At 52.6% G+C, this 18,930-nt stretch overlaps 1 protein-coding gene across 2 annotated transcripts in view; it reads left to right on the top strand.

Moving 5' to 3' along the window:
- The first annotated feature begins 1,106 nt into the window (after positions 1–1,106).
- MAP4K1 (mitogen-activated protein kinase kinase kinase kinase 1) overlaps positions 1,107–18,930 on the top strand; it is a 33,078-nt gene continuing 15,254 nt past the window's right edge. For both annotated transcript variants that reach the window (XM_044434930.1, XM_044434929.1), the window contains exons 1-11: positions 1,107–1,313; positions 5,184–5,241; positions 6,416–6,506; positions 6,767–6,831; positions 12,534–12,589; positions 13,003–13,050; positions 15,039–15,081; positions 16,820–16,892; positions 17,385–17,516; positions 18,215–18,277; positions 18,849–18,930. In XM_044434930.1, coding sequence (XP_044290865.1) covers positions 1,206–1,313; positions 5,184–5,241; positions 6,416–6,506; positions 6,767–6,831; positions 12,534–12,589; positions 13,003–13,050; positions 15,039–15,081; positions 16,820–16,892; positions 17,385–17,516; positions 18,215–18,277; positions 18,849–18,930 — 819 coding nt within the window. In that variant the 5' untranslated portion in view covers positions 1,107–1,205. The remainder of the gene's footprint in view (positions 1,314–5,183; positions 5,242–6,415; positions 6,507–6,766; positions 6,832–12,533; positions 12,590–13,002; positions 13,051–15,038; positions 15,082–16,819; positions 16,893–17,384; positions 17,517–18,214; positions 18,278–18,848) is intronic.

The raw sequence follows: 18,930 nt of genomic DNA, 5'->3' as shown, positions 1-18,930 counted from the left end.
ACAGTTAAAATAACATGATAACAAGGGCAATTCTGTGCAATGCTGCTAGGCTGAATCGTTCTGGAGAGGACTATACAAAGCCAGAGTTGGCCTTGGCTGTTTTGCTCCTCTCCAGGGGCTGTGCTGTACAATCCAAGAAGTGGTTGGTCTTATGATAATCCAGGACTATACCCCACCCTGCCTGGGCTTACATGCCACCAGCACAGGAAACCTAGCAGGACGGAATAAGACAGCAAGTGCCAAAGTAGCTGAAAAGGATCTAATGGCACTGCCAAGCCAGAGTGTTGGATTGCGTCTCCCAACTTTCCCAATGGTCATGCTGGCTGGGAATGCTGGGAGTTGCAGTCTAACACTGGAAGGACTCCCGATAGGACAAGGCTGTCGCAGATGAACGTTGGCTGATCACTGAACTGCCTCAGCCCCAGCGAGGGGCTTTAACACCCTGGAAGTGCACACGCTTTGCATGCCGAGGGTCCCGGTTCAATTCCTTGCCTCTCTGGTTAAAACAGATGGGCAATGCCGTGGGCCAGGGGCTGCACTGCACTCCCCTCGGACTCACCAGGTGCCACGGCCACTCCTGCCATCAAAACTGTTCCCACGCAAGCAATGGAACATGGGACAGTTTGGCCCACACCTGGGAGTTGGAACCTGTGGGCAAATGAAATACCTGGTCCTCACACAACGGGTTTCCTTGCAAAATTGCCACTTCTTTTCTGCCCCCCCTGCCATAACAGCCAATTCAGCAAGCCCCCTGTAATAATGGCTGTGAGGGGTCTGCGTGCACCTGTGACCTGTGCTTTCCACCAGGGCTGCTGCCTGAGCTCCTGGAAAACCGCTGCTAGTCGAAGTAGCACAACAGCACAAGACCGAGAAGCGGTTCGCTTTGGTATATGACAGCTTCCCGTGAAGGGCAGCGAAAGTTTCTAGTGCTGTTTCCTCTCTCAAAGAAACCGACTCCATTAAGGTTCAAGGAAAAGGAGTGGGGTGCTGGTGGTGGTGGTGTAAAAGCACCGATCCCCCTGTTGCAGGGTTCTCTTGCTTGCCTAAAGGCCATAGAGAAGCTCACACCAGCCAATCATGCTTCAAATCAGGAAGCAGAACCTGAGAAATTTATCAGTGCTCTGACCACATTGCTGCTGACGCCTACGCGCACAGAGACACGGGCTCCGCAACCTCTGCCTTGCACGGGGGGGAAATGCTGAACAATGGATGCCCAAGAGAGAGCAGCCCTAGCTATTTCCACCAGAAACCCTCAAGAAGACTTTGAACTTCTGCTCAGAGTTGGTGGAGGGACCTACGGGGAAGTCTACAAGGTAACCACTCCGATCCTTCCCGGAGCATTGGCACTTGGTAGCAGCTGGGGTGGCACTTCGGGCTGCAGCCTTCACCGCTGTCTGTTAATCAAACAGCGGTTTGTTTTAGGCGGTGGCAAGATAAGCCAAGAAAGAAGCAGCTAAAAGCAAAATGAGGGAAGACGCACTTTGAAAAAAGTTGCTGCGTTCCTCTGTGGAACCCATGGCCATGCATGCTGGGGAAAGCTGACAACGGCTGAACGATCACATTTTTATCTCGCTTTTTATTCATGGCCACTGGGCAGCAAATGTTGATCTTCCCCCTTTTATTTGCACAATGACCCTGTGAGGTGTGTTAGGTTAAGAGAGAATGGCTGGGACAGCTGCCGCTCAGGCCTATAAGCGGCTCAGGCCTAGATGTTAAGTGCAGTTATAGCTAATGGGTTCCAGCCCAGATATGTCTGCGTATGCTGGTGACCTTTGCGAACGCACTGATCCCCCTGAGAGCCACTCAAGTGCTGACCATCGCTATATCCTGCAGCAGGGAGTCAGTCCCCTGGTTTCATTAACTGGAGAAGGGACGACATAGAAAACCAGCAGGAGGGATGGGTGTGACAGGAATCCAGAACAGGGGGCACTTCATATCGCAACATTTTATTACAGACCCTACCAGTCCAATACACAGGTAAGTAAGTAATTATCTGAATGCTGATACTTATGTAGTCAGAAGGGCACCATCGGGGCTCAGCAGGCAGGCGCTGGGAAACCCAAGCAACTGAACTTACAAAAGGAAAAAGCTTGCCATGTGCTAATTATTAGACTAGGCCTCGGTGTTCCTACGCTGTAAAATATGAGCTTTCATTGGTTGCTGTTACTGGTTATTTTGGAAGTCTTGTGTTACAGTCCCTGAGATACAGTATCTCAGATATAAATTTACGTTTGTATCCGCAACTATGTCCAGCTAATTTGCACCTGGCTCTGATTAGTAGTTCTTGGGGCTCTAGTAAAAACTGAAGTGGATCCCAGAAGGATGAAGTCTGCCCAGCACTCCCTTAGGTGATGGCTTACAGGTAGCTCTCCATACTGGTATCTTTCTCAAAAAGAAGTGCACCTGTTTTCCAGGAAGGTTGAACTAGAATGGGCCTGCTTGTTGGTGGCCCCCCTACTGGGAATGCTCTCCCCAGCGAGATTCACTGAGCACCGATGTCAGATGTGTTTGCATTCCTGCTAAAAGGTCCACGGGAGTCCGCCTGAGCTTTGTGGTGGCAGGTAGCTGCGGAGTCCAGGAACGCGCTTCCCTGGGCCAGGCCGATGCACCAGCTGTGGGCTGGCCTGAAGGGGATGGCCTGGGCCTCGGATCTCCCGCACTGAAGGTGTCTAGACTGGACTACCGCACCGTGCCGTGTGTGGAGCTGCCTCGGAAGGCAGTGTGCAAATTTCAGCCGGTGCAGAAAGAGGCAGCCAAGTGTGGGAGGGGGTGCGGCGATTCCGTCACGCAGCACCTACCCTGCACCAGCTGCATGGTTTTTCTGACCCCAATTTAAACGGTTCCTTTTGACATTTAAAGCCTTAAATGGCTTGGGGCGAAATTGCCTGAAAGGCTGCCTTCACCCACCTCTGCCCAAAGGTTAATGGAAACCCTTCTCATTGCCAAGCGTGAGAGCACTTGGGTGGGTGACCGTGCACGTGGCGCTTTCTCTGGAGTGGTGCGGCACCTCTGGAATACTTTGCTGTCAGCAATATTATTTATTTACTTATTTACTTTAAAGCTGCCTGTTAGCCACAGGCTTTCTAGGTGGCCATTACAATATAAAATTGCTCTCTGCCATGCTCCATCACTACGGGCTCTTAAGAAGAGCATGAAACCATATTTGCTGTTATAAAACAGCCAGAGAGCTTAAGCTATGGGGTAATATACAAATGATAATGATATCATCATCATCATCATCAATATTAACAGTGGCCTTATAATATGATGGCTGCTGCTCTTTTATCACTCCAAATATTATTCGAGTTCCATGCATTTTATTGCTGGATGCTGCCCTGGAGAGCTTCTGTCCGGAAAGTCAGCCAAGAAATATTTTACATGAATACTGTAAAATAAATAAGGCTGGCTTCCTTTTGGTGTCCAACATGGTCTCTCCTCTGCAGGCATTTAGTGGGTCCTTCAGTGGAACAGCTGAAATGTTTGTAATTGTCAATTATATTTCATGGCATGGTATTATTTTAGTGAGTAATGGCGCATACCTCTTTTATATTTGTTCTGTTTTAATTTTGTTGTAAGTCATTCCTGAAGGGTTGCTTTGTTTTGTTTTGTTTTGTTTTGTTTTGTTTTTTTAGAAAGGCTTCTAATAGCGATGAAGGTGATGGGGGAGAAGGAGGAGGTCTGGGAAAAATGGAACTGTGCAAATGTGGACAAAGGTCTCATTGTTCTGCAGCGATGGTGGGGAACATGTTGCCTTCCAGCTGTTGTTCAATTGCAACTCCCATCAGCCCTAACCAGCATAGGGATGATGGGAGTGCAATCCATCACCATGTGGAGGGTCATGTTCCCCATATCTGTTCCGTGGCATCTGCAAAAGCTATTTTTCCTGATAAATGTGCAACATGCTTTGCCACTTGAGCCTTCAGAAATAGGGGCTAGTCACAGGGAAGCTAATTCCTGCTGAAAGAATTTCCCTTGATCTCTTCACAGCCCCCTTCCTCCTCTGACCTGCCAGTTTGTTCTCCTAGGAAAGGAAGGGCTTGGCCATCAGGGCTGTGCCCCCACCCTCTGAGCAAGGAAAAGGACCTTGAGGGACTGGATGATAACATCTAAGCAAGAATGCTGCAGCTGTATCCTCTTCCAGATCTCATCACTTTAGCATTTTCTGCTTGCATTCTGCTTCCTCTTTCTGGCTTTCCTTCCAATCTGGGAAATGCATGTAATGCCAGATTAAGTGCCAACAGAGATTACAAATTGGATCTCCCGCCTGTTTCAATTGTTCTAAACAAAATGCACATCCCCTGATCACATCACCAAGGAATGCAGAGCTTATCTTTCCTCTTCTCAGTTTTCCCAATGAAAATAGCAGCCTACCTGTGAAGCTGCTATTTACCATGGTAGGAAAAAAGTAGGTTTTGTGTCCCTCAAGCTTATGCTTTTTTACGTTCACTCTACATGCAAGTCTCCAATTTCAGTTTATTGCGTATTTTGTCCTGTTTCCTTCCATTGTTCCACAGCCTCCTCCACCCAGCTTTCCATCTTCCAATTTAATCATTAATTCCACATTCCTTTCTCATTGAACAGTTCACACATTCAAAAAAACCCACCTTAGCAATAAGTCACAGTGGCTATTGTGCCAAGAATCTATGGTGTGCCGGATCAGGTTAGACCACGGGTTGCTTTCCTCCATCCACTATAAAATGCAGGTATCTTGTCTCCCTTTTCCTGCTGAAATCACTGGACATTTTAGGCACACCTCTGCCTTTCCCCACTTTATTTGTAACATTGCTGAGGTTGTTGTGGGATAAGAATTGCTGTTATCCATTTACTTATATTTATGTCAGTCTTTGTTTGAACAATACTTCACTTTGGTTTGGAACAGTTGTGAAACAGTCTGATTGATCCATCTGATTGATTGCCCGCATGGTTGTCAGAAATCACATAGAGAGCTTTGGCTGTTGGGTAGTATGGAAATGAAATAAATCAATATATCAGCAATATCTAGAAGGGAGAGACTGCCCATTTGACCTCAGTTTTGGCAGCCATGTATTTCATGACATCCCACACCTCAGCAGCAAGGTAAAGTATCTGGTGACATGATGGCCACCCGGATTATTTCCGAACCACTGCTTGGGGAACACTCCTAATTTCTATGATTCTAAAAAAATCTTTCCATATTTTCTCAGGCGAAGAACAAAGAGACAGGAAAGCTAACAGCAATCAAAATTGTCAAGATGGAGGCAGGTAAGCCTGAAGGGTCACCAGGCCTTCTCATGGGCCTCTGTAGTCAGGCTAAACGGGCCTTGGGAAGGGTCCACTTCTTACCTGAATCTGACAGCACAGGGGGTACAGTTTGCCCTGCAGGATTCGCAGATGCCTTTCTCCGAGCCACTGCTCACGTTTGGCAGCTTTGGGGCATTTCTACCCATTCTAAAGGCTGAAAGGCATCTTCTGAAGCTTGGTTGTTGGGGTGCTTTCTCCCCTGATCTCAGTGACTCCCCCAACATGCCCTGCACAGCTCATACTGTGCCAGCGAGGCACCCGGATACCCGGCACACTTGAGCCCTAATGTTTAAATTAAAAGACACACAGGTCTGCAACGGTCCCCTGGCAATGATGGATTGGCTAACGGCAGGGGCCCCCAAACTCTGTGGGACATTTGGGACTTGAGACAGAGCTGTGGGCACCACCACAAAATGTCCCCCCAACACAGGACGTGGCTAGTCTTTGAATGGCTGCCGTGCGGGCTGGTCGAGACAGAAGCGGGTTGAAGAGGGGAAGGAAAGGAGAAGGAAAGCACGAGTCTGGAGGGTGAGGAGAAGACGGAGCAGCGAAGTGGAGGGGAAGGAGAGAGAGCAGCGAGGCTCTCCTGCTGTTTCTCAGGGCCTTTCTTGCCATCTTTTTGGAAGGGGGCAGGGGGTGGAGAGCTTTGTGGGGGCCGCTGGAGGTGCCCACAAAGGCCTTGGCATCCCTGGCAGTGCGTTGGAGCCCTGGGCCATGGGCATCTGGTTTTGGGCGGCTGTGCATGTATCCTGCCACCCCAACCTGGGGCTCCTGAGGCTTTTGCACCCAAATATTTGGGATGCACTTGGCAGCTGCTCACCCTGTGTGAGCCTCTCTAACATAAAGCTGGGAAGGGAGAGAGGGTGACCGGAAGACGTATGTCTGGGGAGGCCTCTTAGCAGCCCTGTTGTTCTAAGTGGCTCGCCTAAAAATGGCCCTTTGCCAGTCCACACAACCGGAATGGCTGGCGGTGCTGGCGGGGGGGAGACGAGCCTTCATGGGCGGCCGAAAGGGCCTGCTTCCCTCGCCACGCGGTGCAGCCGAGAGAAGGCTGTGCGTTCTTGCCGGAGCTTGGGCGGCTGAGCCAAGTTCTTCCGCACTCAAGAGAATGCCCTCCTTTCCCCTCTCCATCCAGATGACGACTGCACCACCATTCAGCAAGAGATCCTCATGGTGAAGACCTGCAAGCATCACAACATAGTCGCCTATTATGGGAGCTACATCCGGTGAGAGCACCTCCTCGCCTGACCCAAGAAGTCCCGGGCCCGCCCATGCCACGTCCCTGCCCTGAGCCACTTTGCTGTGCCGCTGGGGGGTCTCAGCCAGCCAGCTGCAGCGCCACGGGCGAACCCTGGGTACAGAAGCCGGTGGGGGTGAGAGAGCCATGCTTCAGGGTAGCCAGGGTGCCCCTGGAGGGTGCAGGTTCTGCCCCCAATTCTCCCTCCTAAGCCCTCAGTATGAGCCCTCTCCTTTTCTCTCTCCCTAGGTTAAACAAGCTGTGGATTTGCATGGAGTTCTGCGCGGGGGGCTCCCTTCAGGACATTTACCAAGGTAGGGCTGACTTCCCCACTCCCTGTGGGGAAATGCAGTCAGAGCAGGTGTCAGCGGGGGCCATGGCAATATGATTATGGCCGTGAAAAGGAAGGGCGTGCTCTTTCCCTGAGGCACAGGGTGAGGAAGGTCGGCTTCAGGTGTTTTGGACTTGCACTCCCACGATCCTTAGCAGCACGTGCAATGGCCAGGGATGCCAAGAACTGCAGTCCCAGCCCTGCTCCGTCCTGTAACCCTGGAGGCCAGTTCTCTTTTCAAGGGCAGCGCTAGTTGGAAGGGCTTCCTGAAATGAGCCCCAGTGGCTTGCGGTGACTGCCGGACACGTCCCACCTGCAGGCACACACCCGTTGTTAGAGGCCTGAGATGCTGTCGTTTGCTGCCTGGCAAGCAGCCTTGCTGTTGGTGGAGGGCAGGGTCCGTGCCCATGTGGTTGCATGTGTGTGTGTGTTTGTGTGTGCCTGTATCTACAGGGGAAGCTGATGCTTCCCTAAAGTTCAGCCACAAGCTGGTGCTGCAAGTGGAGTCAGAAGAGGGTTTTTATAATTCAGTGGGAGCTGGAAAGCTAGTGATGCAGCCTGCGCCCTGCTTTCTTCCTGTTCAGTAAATGCGAGGCAAACCTGCCCCAAAATGGTGGAGATGCAGTTACAGTCTAGCCCGTCACCCCTTGGACTGGACTTGTGGCAGGTCTTGTCTGAGGGCCAGAAGAGGCTGGTGGAAAGGGCCGTGATGCAGTGGGGGGGACTCCAGCTCAGGTGGTGCTGGGAAAAACTCGCACCTGAAATTCTGGGGGCCTATGATTGGACAGTGGCCCCTCCTTAAGCTCCGGTCAGACCTCCTGATATTTAATTTTGAATTTAAATGGGCTGCCCAGTGGTGGGGGCTGTAGGATTAAAAGCACAGCTCTCCCACATCCTGCCTCTTCTGGCCCTGAGTTTATGGCTGTGCTGCTTCAGGCCGCAATTTCATTCACAAAGCGGCCAGCCAGTTGCCCATGGGAAACCACCACAAAATCCTGCTCATTTTCCCTAGAAACGGGTGGGCAGAATCATGCTGCATCTGCTAATGGAAGGAACAGACAGTCCACGGCGTTCTCCCCTGTGAATTTGTCCTCTCCTCCTTTAAAGCTGCCCAAATTGGTAGCCATTGCACATCCTGCGGTAGCAGAAGTTCAGCCTTGTGTGAAGAAGCCCTTCCTTTGGTCTGTCTTGAATCTCCCCCAGTCGTGTTCTTGGGACGACCCCTCTGAGCTTTAGTCTCACTTGCATGCACCGTTTGGGGGCGAGTTGCTCAGAAACCAGGCAGCGAGCTCTGAAATTGGGAAGCGAAACTGCACGCGGCTGGCTGGGCCGCTTTCTCTACCGTTTCGGCAGGCACCTGTCTCGGGCCGAGCGCTCTCCTCCCCTTCCATCTGCTCAGAAGGCTTTGCACCGTTGCCTCTGCTTCCGCTACCCACAAGGAAGGGCAGGAAGCAAAGCAGGGCCCAGCTGCTCCATCCTTACTTGGCCACTGGAAAGGATCGCTTCCTCCTGTATGTTCTCCTGGGAACACGGTAACTTCTTCGGCAGTCCTTCCCAGGGTATTCCCTACCTAAGGACCTCTAAGGAGGGCTTCTCTGGCGATGGCAGGGGGAGGATGGAGCGCCCATCCCACCAGGTTCGCCAGTTAGTTCCCACTCTGCGGAGGCCAGGATCCAGTGTCCAGACTTTTTATTTCTCTGTAAGTTTTAAGATCCTTGGTGTTCTGGTTCTGACACACAGCTGTTTTGCTGTTCTTGGCTTTATTCATTCAATTTATTTGCACCATAGATGGTTTTATTCGATTGCTTTGATTGCTTTTATAGTTTTAACTTTAATCGCTTATGGATAACCACCCAGAGGACATTGCAGATAAGTAACACTTTACAACAACGTCATGCAAGAAAGGAAGAGAGGTTCTGGCCCAGCGCACACCCCGTTGTGCCAACATTTATTTGCAAGGAATCTGAGTTTTTATTTCAAATGTAGGGGGGCGTTCGGTTTGAAGTGGTGCAGTCCGTTCTTCCATGTCATGCTCGCCTCATTCTGCCCAGAGCCAGTGGCAGGCCAACTCTTTAGCCCAGTACTGTGGAACCCAACAGGCAGCAGCCGTCCAAAGCCTTTCCAGCCGCCAGTTCAATTTCTGTGCAGACTGCATTGTTTACGTAAGAGAGTTCTCTGCCTCCAAGGAACTTACCCTTCAATACTTGATCCCGCAGGAATGTGGGAGGGGGCAGTGGGCGAGGAAGACGTAGGGATTTATCTAGTCACCGTTTACCCCTGGGGTGGGGGCAAAACAGGTTCCAGATCATCTGTCTTAGATTGTTTGTTTCTTTGTTTATTTCTATGTCTCCCCATAACCTGAAGTTTAATAACACAACAGCCCCTCAAGCTTAGAATCTAAAAGGTATGGCGGAAAAGGAAAATGGATTGGGAAGAAGAAGCGGGGCAGGGAGGAAAGCTCAGCATTTAGTTGACAGTTCTTATAGATGTTCTTTCTGGCACAGAGGAGTGAAACAAGCTCCCTGCAACTGGTTTTTCTCTGGCTGAGGTAGGGGCAAGCTTGGTCTCCCCCTTGCCTTGACCTTCCTGGGAAGCGAAGGCAAGGTCCGGCTGGCCCCCGGTTCCCTGAAAAAGAAACCAGGGACTGCCTGTGATCAGTCAGTCCTGAGCACCACGCCGGTGGACTGAATGGGTATCGAGGCAGTGACGCATGCACAGACCTTGCTGCGGTTGGAAATGAGGACGGGGAGGCAGCGGAGACCAGGGCAGGCCTTCCCCGCTTCTCTGGGCCACTGCAAATGCTGCTCCTCCTCCCCTTTTGGACAAGGCAGAGGCACATCAGAGGAGCGCATGAAACTGTGCAGAGCTGGCCACAACACGCCTTTCTCGTTTTCATGTTTAGCATCTGTAACTTCTTTGCTTCCTCTCCCTTGCCACTGCATCTGATGTGGTTGAACAGAAAGTTCCCTGTCACGATTCCTGGAATGTGGGGGACAGTGGAAAGAGGCTCTCCCCTGCTGCTCTCCAGGGGTACCTCCCTCTTTCTCCCGGCCGTGTAAAGTGAGCTGGGACAGGCCCGGGAATTTTGCCGCCCTCTGCGTGTGGGCTGGGCTGAACTCAGTGGATGCTTTGCAGAATGTGTGGTTTGTGACACGGGCTTCGGACGTGAAGCTCGGAGGACCTGTCCCCCATAGTCTTGTCATCATCACACGTTCATTTATTTGGCGTGAAAACGGCTGCTTTGATTGGTTGTTTGTCTTCGAGGAGACAGTCTCCCAATCATAGAGCTGTGTGATGTGAGGCCTGCCCCGAGTGCCGTTAGGGCTGCGAGAGCATTTCAACATCACCATTCAGTTTCCTGATTCAGCTCGCTTTTGAAATGTTGTGCACATAAGGAAACCAGTAAGCAAATTTCAAATGATGCTTGGATAGACGAGTTCTTCACAATGAAAGTGGGATTGACGGGTGACAGTCTTAGGGAAGAAAGAAGGGTGGTACTCGACCACCGTGGCAACAGAGGCATTTCTGTGGGGCGCATTGCAGAGTTGCTTTGCCCCACAGTCAGTTTCTGAAGGAGAAATAATGGTGTATTTCTTCAGCATGCTTCTCATCCTAAACACATTTTCCTCTAAATTCCTGCTAATTTTGGTGGCAATAACTGCTCAAGTAAGCCATGCCGAAGACCACAACCTTATTTTAATCTTCAGGGTATAATTCCATTCATCTTTGTATGGGAGAATTGCCCTAGGGCAAATAGCCACATGGCTCCAGGAATTACGGGGTGACCTACATAATGGCTGGTCGCCCATCACCATCCTAGTACTGACTGGCACTGCATGTCGCTCTGTGACTGGAAGATTGTCTCCATCTTCTAGCTTGCTGCCAGGCCTTGCTGGGACTTTCAGAATATTTCTTAGTTATTAATTTTAATTACTAATTTCAAAATCAAAATCCAAGCACAAAACCCCAAATGCTCGCTCTTTCATTCTCTCTCACTCTCTCTCACACACACACACTCTCACACAGGATGGGGAAATAAAATAAAAATGAAGTCTAGTATTTTTACATGTAAGGGAAGTTAATCAGTTACAATGAATATATATAAACCCCAATATATTTTATACATAGCAAGATATGCTCTTGTTATTGAAGGTAGCTATGGAGAGACCTCAGCGAAGGCTGCCCAACGATCCGTATTTGTAAATTACACCTAAAAAACACCAGTTCAGAAATTGAAAGTTGCATCAAGCCCACCACCCACGGTGTTATCGGTGGTGGCCATGTGTCCTTCCAGTGTTGTAATATTACCCTTTCGGCTGTTCAGAGGGCATGGAGACCTATTTGCATTGCCCTTGCATTAAATTCCAAGAAATGAGCTGACAGCTAAGGACAATATGCATGTCCAAAATTATTAAAGCACTTTCCTTCACAAATTTTTTTCTGAATGATTTCCTCCTCCCCAAAGGAAGCAACCATTCAGCATTGCCAGGCATGAGTAGAAGAACCATTTGCTGTATTATATCTCCAACAATTGGTGTATTTAATTAAGCCCTTAGCGAAAAGACATTGTGGCATCCAGTATACACAGAAAATCAATTTTTGCTGAATTAAATGTAATCTAAGATCTATTACCCCTTTGGAAATGGATGCCAATGAAGAACTTCATCGATCGGGCAGAGCAGAATGCTCCAATTCATTTTTGTTCTCAAGACTATGGGTGTCATATTTGTTCACTGATAACAGATATTCATAAACATGGATCAAGAACAGTGTTTCAGCACATCTGATAGCCAAGGGGGCCCTGAAACTGTAAGCAGCAGGACTGGACCTAGATTATAACTGATGAGTCAGTCATGTATATTGCCACGCACCTCAATCGCATTTTGCACGCCAAAGTAAAAACCCAAACTAAAAATCACCTTGTCTGTTCAAGTCTGCCAAACAAATGTTTTCTTGTCACAGAGTTGATTTTGCTTGTGAAAATAAATCAAACAGTGTGCCATGTCTCCCACATCTGTAATGGTAGGAGGGACCCTCTTGGTTCTAGTATACCAAGAACCCAAAGAAGTCCTCTTAGGAAGAGGATCCAACATCTGACCAGGGGAAAAAAATCTCATCTGAGCCGTAAAGCCCAAAATGTAGTAGAAGTCAACAGACAGGCCCAATGATCTAAGAAGTCAAATTCACCCTCTTCAATTGAAAGCTGCTTGCTCTTCAAGGATATTTGTGGTGGGATGGGACCCCAGGGGAATTGACCAAACAAAGCATTATATTTTTTGAAAATACTTGCTGGAATATTGCCTAAAACATAGGAGAATTTGAGGTATTATATGTATTTTAAGTGTGTTTGTAGTACCTCATAGACCTAACCTTAAAGCTGTCCACCTACCAATGTCTGATAAGATCTCGTTAATCAGCTGACTTAAATCTAGGTTAGGCATTTGAGCTCTCTCTCAAGGGACAAATATTCCCAAATACGTCATAAAGCCGGGCAGAATCTGAACTGCCAGTTGACTAGCACCGTCTGGAGAATTATATCTTCAGTCAACATCAGTTCAGGCTTGAACCAGTTAATGGAGCACCCCCAGTTATTCAGTTTCAGAATATGAATGCCATGGGGCTCGGGGGGGGGGCATTCCCTGTGGCACGCAAGCGGCGCTCACTGTGTGCTCTCTGCATTTGCAGCCACCGGGCCTCTTTCGGAGCTGCAGATCGCCTACGTTTGCCGGGAAACGTTGCAAGTGAGTGCGAGCGTGTGCATTCTGCTGGCCCATCCAGCTCAGAGCCCCCCAGACATGTGGGACTCTAACACCCAGCATCCCCCAGCCAGCGGCTTGGAAAGGGCAAGCATGTCTGTAAAGTGCATGATTTCTGTGGGCGGTGAGCACGGTTGGCGTGGGGGGTATACGTAGCTTGCGTTCTGTGCTTTGCCAGTATTTTGCCATTGAACCGTCTCCGGACTGGGTATTCTTGCAGAGGCCTTTACAGGCAGTAAACGCTGGCCTCCCCACCCCTGACGGCTCCGGTGCTTCCCCAGAGGCTGCCATTATGGGAATTCTGGTCCAACAGATCTGGAAGGGCTGGGTTGGGGAAGACGGCTACTTGGCTTGAAATTTAAGGGCAGCCGGTCACGTAATGTTCTTTCTCCTTCTAGGGTCTGTCTTATCTTCACAACCAAGGGAAAATCCACAGAGACATCAAGGTAATGCCAAGCTCCTTGGTAGACAGGGCTGTGCCCCCTCCCCACAAATGACCTATCCCACCACATAATCTTGGGCCTGGGGTTGCTCACACAGTAAAATTCCCTGGCATGCAAAGTTTGGGACCAACGAAAGGACAGCGGTTTTTCCACGTAACGTGGAATAAACGTAGGGGAGCTTTCCCCAGTCTGACCCCTCTGTGTGCTTTGGACCACGGCTCCCAGCATTTCAGGCCATCGGACATCCTGGCTGTTGCTGATGGATCCGAAATCCAAATCCAAATTCTGGAGGGCATCAGGCTGGGGAAGGCTGACCTGCAGCCCTTCCATCACAGCAGTGGGGCAGCTACTGCAGAAGGCTTTGAAAAGGGGGGCAGATTCAAAGAAGAAGCTATCGGCAACTCGATTCACGTTGGCTACCTGGACCGCCTGTGTCCAAAATCTGTCCACAACCAGAAACCTGACCCTGGGGCAAACAACGAGGTGTGGGGGGGCTACCTTTGTGCCCTGCCTGTTCGGCTTCCTAGAGAACGCAGCTGGCTGTTTTGGGAAGGAAGATGCTGAAGTGGGACGGGCAGCTGATGGGACCCCGGGGAAGGGAGGGGAGAGGAAGCTGTTCATTCGCCTGGGAAGGTGATGAGAGGTTGAGCTGGGAAAGCTCCTGCAGGACTGAGAAATACAGCATAGGACAGGCTGGGCAGCCTGCAGGGTGGGCCGTAGGAAGCGTGTTGTCTTTTGCGAGAACCCCAAGATCCCCGCAGCCAGAGCTGGGTGCAAGTGAGGGGCACTTCGCATTAAACTGTGTGAGCCCAGGATCTCGTTTTGCTTCCTGGAGCTTGCTGCCCCAAGCTTTCTTCATTTCAGCAGCCTCATTTAGGCTGTGCTGGGGATTCGTTGTTGCCACTACTAAACAACTGAAAGCCGGAAATCTTTCCTGATCTCATACAAATTGCCCAGCCCTTCTACCCGCTCCCGATATAGACAGAGGAGGCAAACCAGAGTTGTGCCAGTTGAACGGTCTTCCCCACACCCAGGAATATTGGAAGCCAAGGGGATCATCAGGGAGCTGGAGTGCTCGATCGGAAGGCAGGGCAGCTTTCCACAACCCTCATCCTTCCCAGTCTGCAATGCCAGACAACATGCTGGCTGGGAATGATGGGAGTTGCAGTCCCAGCATGGTGGAAGGCCTCCAGGCTGGGAAAGGCTGAGGTGGGGGGATGCCCACACAAACTCTTGCAGACTCTGCTGCTTGGCTGCAGACACAGAAAGTTCGCACATCAAAAGCAGGCATTGTAGTTCCCTCATGACAGGCCCCAGCACTGGCCCCCATTGTGTTAGTGAGGCAAATTCTGATTTCTGTTCCTAGGGCAGTACGGTAGGATGACAAAACATGACCCAGAGCCGAGAAAGGAAGCTTTATAAGCGGCACCGGGGCATCGCATCGCGGTGGGCATGGTGCAGATCAGAGTCTCTTGCAGGGAGGGGCGGCAGGAAGGGCCTAAGGAAGGGAGGCCGAGATGCGGCGGAGCATCCAGGAGAGGCCAAGGAAGCCACGCAGTGTGTTGGGGCACATTTGTGTGCATGTGCGAAGGCGGGTGCAAACTAGGGCAGAGTCATTGGAAGAGTGGCCCCGGGAAGGGAGGGAAAACCAGGAGAGAAAACGTAGAGAAGCGCACACAGCCGGGAGCTGCCGAGAAAAAGCGAGCTGAGGTTCACCCATGGTCTGAGATAAGCAGCCCCATCTCGGACGTGGGGGCTTCTGGTGATCCACCGCTTGCCTCCGGGGTTGTACCAGCGCCTCGCCATGACCCACCATGGTTATCTTCTGGCGTGACAGCCGTTAGAGGGCCAGGTTTCTGGAGGGAGGCTTCAGCTGCAGCACCACGAGCCCCTCTGGCCGCAGAGAGGACTGTCCGAGTGGTGTGGGGAACCTTCCGCCCCGGCACCCTTCCCCGAGTCTCACTTCCTCTTTGTTCCCCTTCCGATTGCAGGGGGCCAACATTCTCCTCAATGACCACGGGGAAGTCAAACTGGGTACGTTTCACAGGGCCGGGAGGGCACGTCTCGCCAAGCGGTTCACCCTGTGGACTGCGTGGGCAGGAGTGGGGCGAGGGGGATCTTGGGGGCTCCTTTCCCTCATCCCTTGTCTTCTGGGCCCACTTCCCTGCCCCACACGCACAGGCACGCCATTTCCCACACAAAGGAGCTGGCCCTGCCACGAGCCCTTTTTCTTACCACACGTCAGAGGCTGAAGCCAAGCTTGGCATCTCTGAGCCAAGTGCAAATCTGGCCATCTTGGCTCAGACCAGGGGCAGGATTCAGTTGAGGAGGACGGGGGGGGGGGGCATCGTGCAGCGATTCAGTGAACAGCCCCTGCCGAGGGCAAATACCCTGACCTCATGGCTGCGTTCGGAGTGCCTGGACTCCCCAGTGACACCTGATGCGAAGTCGGGGCAGGAGCAGCTGCCCCCGGCAGAGGGTTGTACGAAGGCAGGCTCCCGAGCCGAGGGCAGAGGCGTGCCAGGCGGCCTCCTCTGCCGGGACGTGCTCTGGGCTTGCCGGACAGCACGATTATTTCATCCATCCCGTTCTGGGAGCAATGCACCATGGCAAGCGTCCGTGAAAGGCACGTTGCCCCGAACCCGCAAAAGAGCTGTGGGGATGGGCCTGTTTAGACAGACCTGAGAGTGCAGGTTATTGTCCTGCAGCAGAGGCAAGACACCTCCAGTCCAGGGGCCCAATCCAGCCTTCTGGGGGACCTACAGTGGCCCCACTCGTTTTCCTCCAGGCACCTTTTATGTGGTGCCTTCCCAGCTGTTGTGCCCCCACCCCCAAGGGTCGCAGTGCTCCTCCTCAGGCTTGGTCACTGGCACCAAGCGCATAAGGCGACAAGCTGGAGCTCCGTGGCCCTGCCCGCGCTGCCTCCCTGTCCCAGGGGACCCCCGGAAGCTGATTGAAGTGGAATTTGGCCCGTGGACTGAGAGAGGGTCAGCCGAGCTCCGGCTATCGGGCAGCAGAGAAGCTGCGCATGGGCGCGCATGAGCAAACTCTTGTCCTGTGGGGGGAGCACAGCTCCCCCTGGCTCCACAATGCCTCGGGGATACAAGTCTGCCTTCACATGGCGGGTCCTGCCATGCACTTCCCTTTCCTTCTGGCAGCTTGCCCACCCTCACGCCTCCCCAGTCCAGCACTGCACGTCTGCCCCAAAGCAAAAACAAAACAAATGTGTTCAGGACTTGATTCCTGCTGCTGCTGCTGCTGCTGCTTCTCCTTTTTCAAAGAGGAAGCCAGAAGAATTTAAAGTGCTGCCTGGAGGGAAGAGGAGGGCTTGTGATTCCCAGGCCTAGCCAGTCAGCGCTGGCTGCAGCCGGCTCCTGCGCAGAGGTGGTAGAAAGGGTTTCCTCTGAGCAAGTCCCCAGAGATATCCGGCAAAAGGGCTGGGAGGTCACTTCCCAGGGGCAGCGAAGCTTCTCAGACGCCTGGATGCACCCAGATTCAGTGCTTGCCCTGCTGTATGCATGCTTGCCCAGAGATCCACTTTCCTTTCTGATGGGCCCCATAATTAACCCAAAGGCCGGGGGGATGGAGAGAGCCCCCCCACCTCTCCTCCCTTGCCTGTGTCTCTCTGTGACACCGGCTCAGATGGGGTGGGCATCTGAGGGCCTCCAGCCCTCCAGCCCCATCGCAGCTGGTTCACGTTCCCTGTTGAATCCTGGAGACAGGTGCTCTCCCAAACTCTTTCCTGCCTCGTTTCTTCTTCCCTGCACCCCAGCGGATTTTGGGATCTCAGCACAACTCAGCGCTACCTTTGCCCGGAGAATGTCTTTCATCGGCACACCTTACTGGTAACGGACTGCTGTGCAGGATGGGTGAGGTCGGGATGGTGGACGGGAGTGCGCATGGAAATACAGCCCACTGGGCAGGAGCTCGGAAACGGAGGATCAGTCCAGACAAGCCGGCAGCACCGTTAGCAGGTGGCTCTTCTGCCCAGATGAAGGGGATCCCTCCTGTCACGGGTGGAGCTGAACTTCCATGGAGCAGAAGCTGGTCCCCTTGGGGTCTTCCCAGTCACTTGAAACCAGGCGTTCTCGGTGACCCAGCGGGTGACCCTCCACTGTCCCTGCCTGGCCAGGACAGGGATAACCGGACTTTGCAGAACGTGCTCTGGTCATCCCCAGCTTAGCTACTGCAACGCACTGTGTGCGGTTAAATTACTGCAGTGCGCCCTGCGTTAAATTTCCGAGCGTTAATGGGACACGGTGGGAGGGAGGGTCTTCTGGGTGGGCTGTGGGAAGATGCAGAGCGGCCCACCGCATGCACAGGCACCTCTCTTCCAGGATGGCCCCGGAGGTGGCAGCGGTAGAGCTCAAAGGCGGGTACAACGAGCTTTGCGACGTGTGGTCTGTGGGGATCACGGCGATCGAGCTGGCGGAGCTGGAGCCCCCCTTGTTCGACGTGCACCCGCTGCGGTGAGCTGCGTTGGAGCGCGGCTCGCTCATGCCCTCCTTTCCCTGGGCCACGGGGGGCGGGGTGCAGCTCGCTCGCTGCATCCAGTGCGGGGGCCGAAAGGCGCCGGGAAAGGTGGGGCATCGCGCAGCGGTCTGACCTTCGCCCCATCTGCGCCCGTGCTCTTCTCCACACCGCCGTCCTCAGAAGGGTGGCACTGCTTGCGCTCGTTGTAAGCACTGCCGAGGGAAGCGTGAATCTGTCCTGGGCATTATTATTAAAAAAATAATAATCGTATTTGCAGGTGTAACGGCGACAAAGCTCTTCATTTCAGAGAGTTTTATCTTGCTTTTCTGTGAGGTCATTCTGTTCCTCTTCTGCCACACCCTATCCTGTGGGTTCAGGGCTGCTGGCAGTGATAACATCCTGCACTTCTCTCTCCCCAAAGGGCTTCTAGCCTTGGATGCCGGGGGTATCCCCTTGGGATGGCTCTGAAGCCAGCAGGGCATGCCAGTGAGGGATTTGCAGGCTGGGGGGGGGGGTGGTCTTCAGGCCGGCCCCTTGCAGCAGAAGGGATGCTGTGCAGGTTTGCACGGTCCCTGCAGGTGGCTGAGCACAGCCTTTCTTGGTGCAGAGCCGAGCACCGTTAGGGCAGGGGGGGCATTGAGGAGGAGGGTGCGCAGCAGCTGGTGATGTGCCCTTGTGTCCTTGTGCCCTGCAGGGTCCTGGTCCTCATGACCAAGAGCGGCTATCAGCCCCCCAAACTCAAGGAAAAGGCTCGTTGGTGAGTTCTGTCCTGTGCTCCTTGCTTCCCGCGTGCCCCAGGTGCTTAACTGGGTCTCCTTTGGAATGCGGATGTGCCGGGTTTGTTCACAAGTGCACTTGGAGCAGAGGTGGCTGCTGGGCATTGCTGTCTGCCATCGCATACCCAAAGAAGAGCCGCTGCCCTGGTCTGGCTGGCCCCAGGACGGGGGTGGGGGGTGGGGGGGGCTAGGAGAATTTCCATTTAGTCAAGCAAGAAGGAAATAAAAACTGGGATTCCCAGCATTACCAGTCCGGAATTAGAATTTTTATCAGATCAGGCAGCAACAGCGCAAGAGCAGCCCAAGAAGCTGCAAGCTGGAATCACACAGCTAGTAAGTCTTCACCGAGGAACTGCTCTGCCAGGTTGTCCGGCCCGGGCCCAGGCCCAGCTCGCTGGCCGACAGCGCTAGTTTCAGAGCCCCCCCACCTCTTTGTCTTCCGTCCAGCTGTGCTTCCTTCAGCGGCTCCCAGGCAGGAGCTCTGGGGCCCACAGCTTGGCCCTGGAGTGAAGCCCCCCGTGCACCTCCCCACACGGTCTGCTCTCTCCGCAGGTCTCCGGCCTTCCACAACTTCGTCAAGGTGACGTTAACCAAGAATCCCAAGAAGCGGCCCAGCGCCTCCAAGATGCTGACG

Source organism: Varanus komodoensis, unplaced genomic scaffold (genome assembly GCF_004798865.1).
Source record: "Varanus komodoensis strain SLA01 unplaced genomic scaffold, ASM479886v1 scaffold29_1, whole genome shotgun sequence".
NCBI lineage: Eukaryota > Metazoa > Chordata > Lepidosauria > Squamata > Varanidae > Varanus > Varanus komodoensis.
The sequence above is the reverse complement of the archived record's forward strand: the minus strand, read 5'-3'. Positions and strand labels throughout refer to the sequence as shown.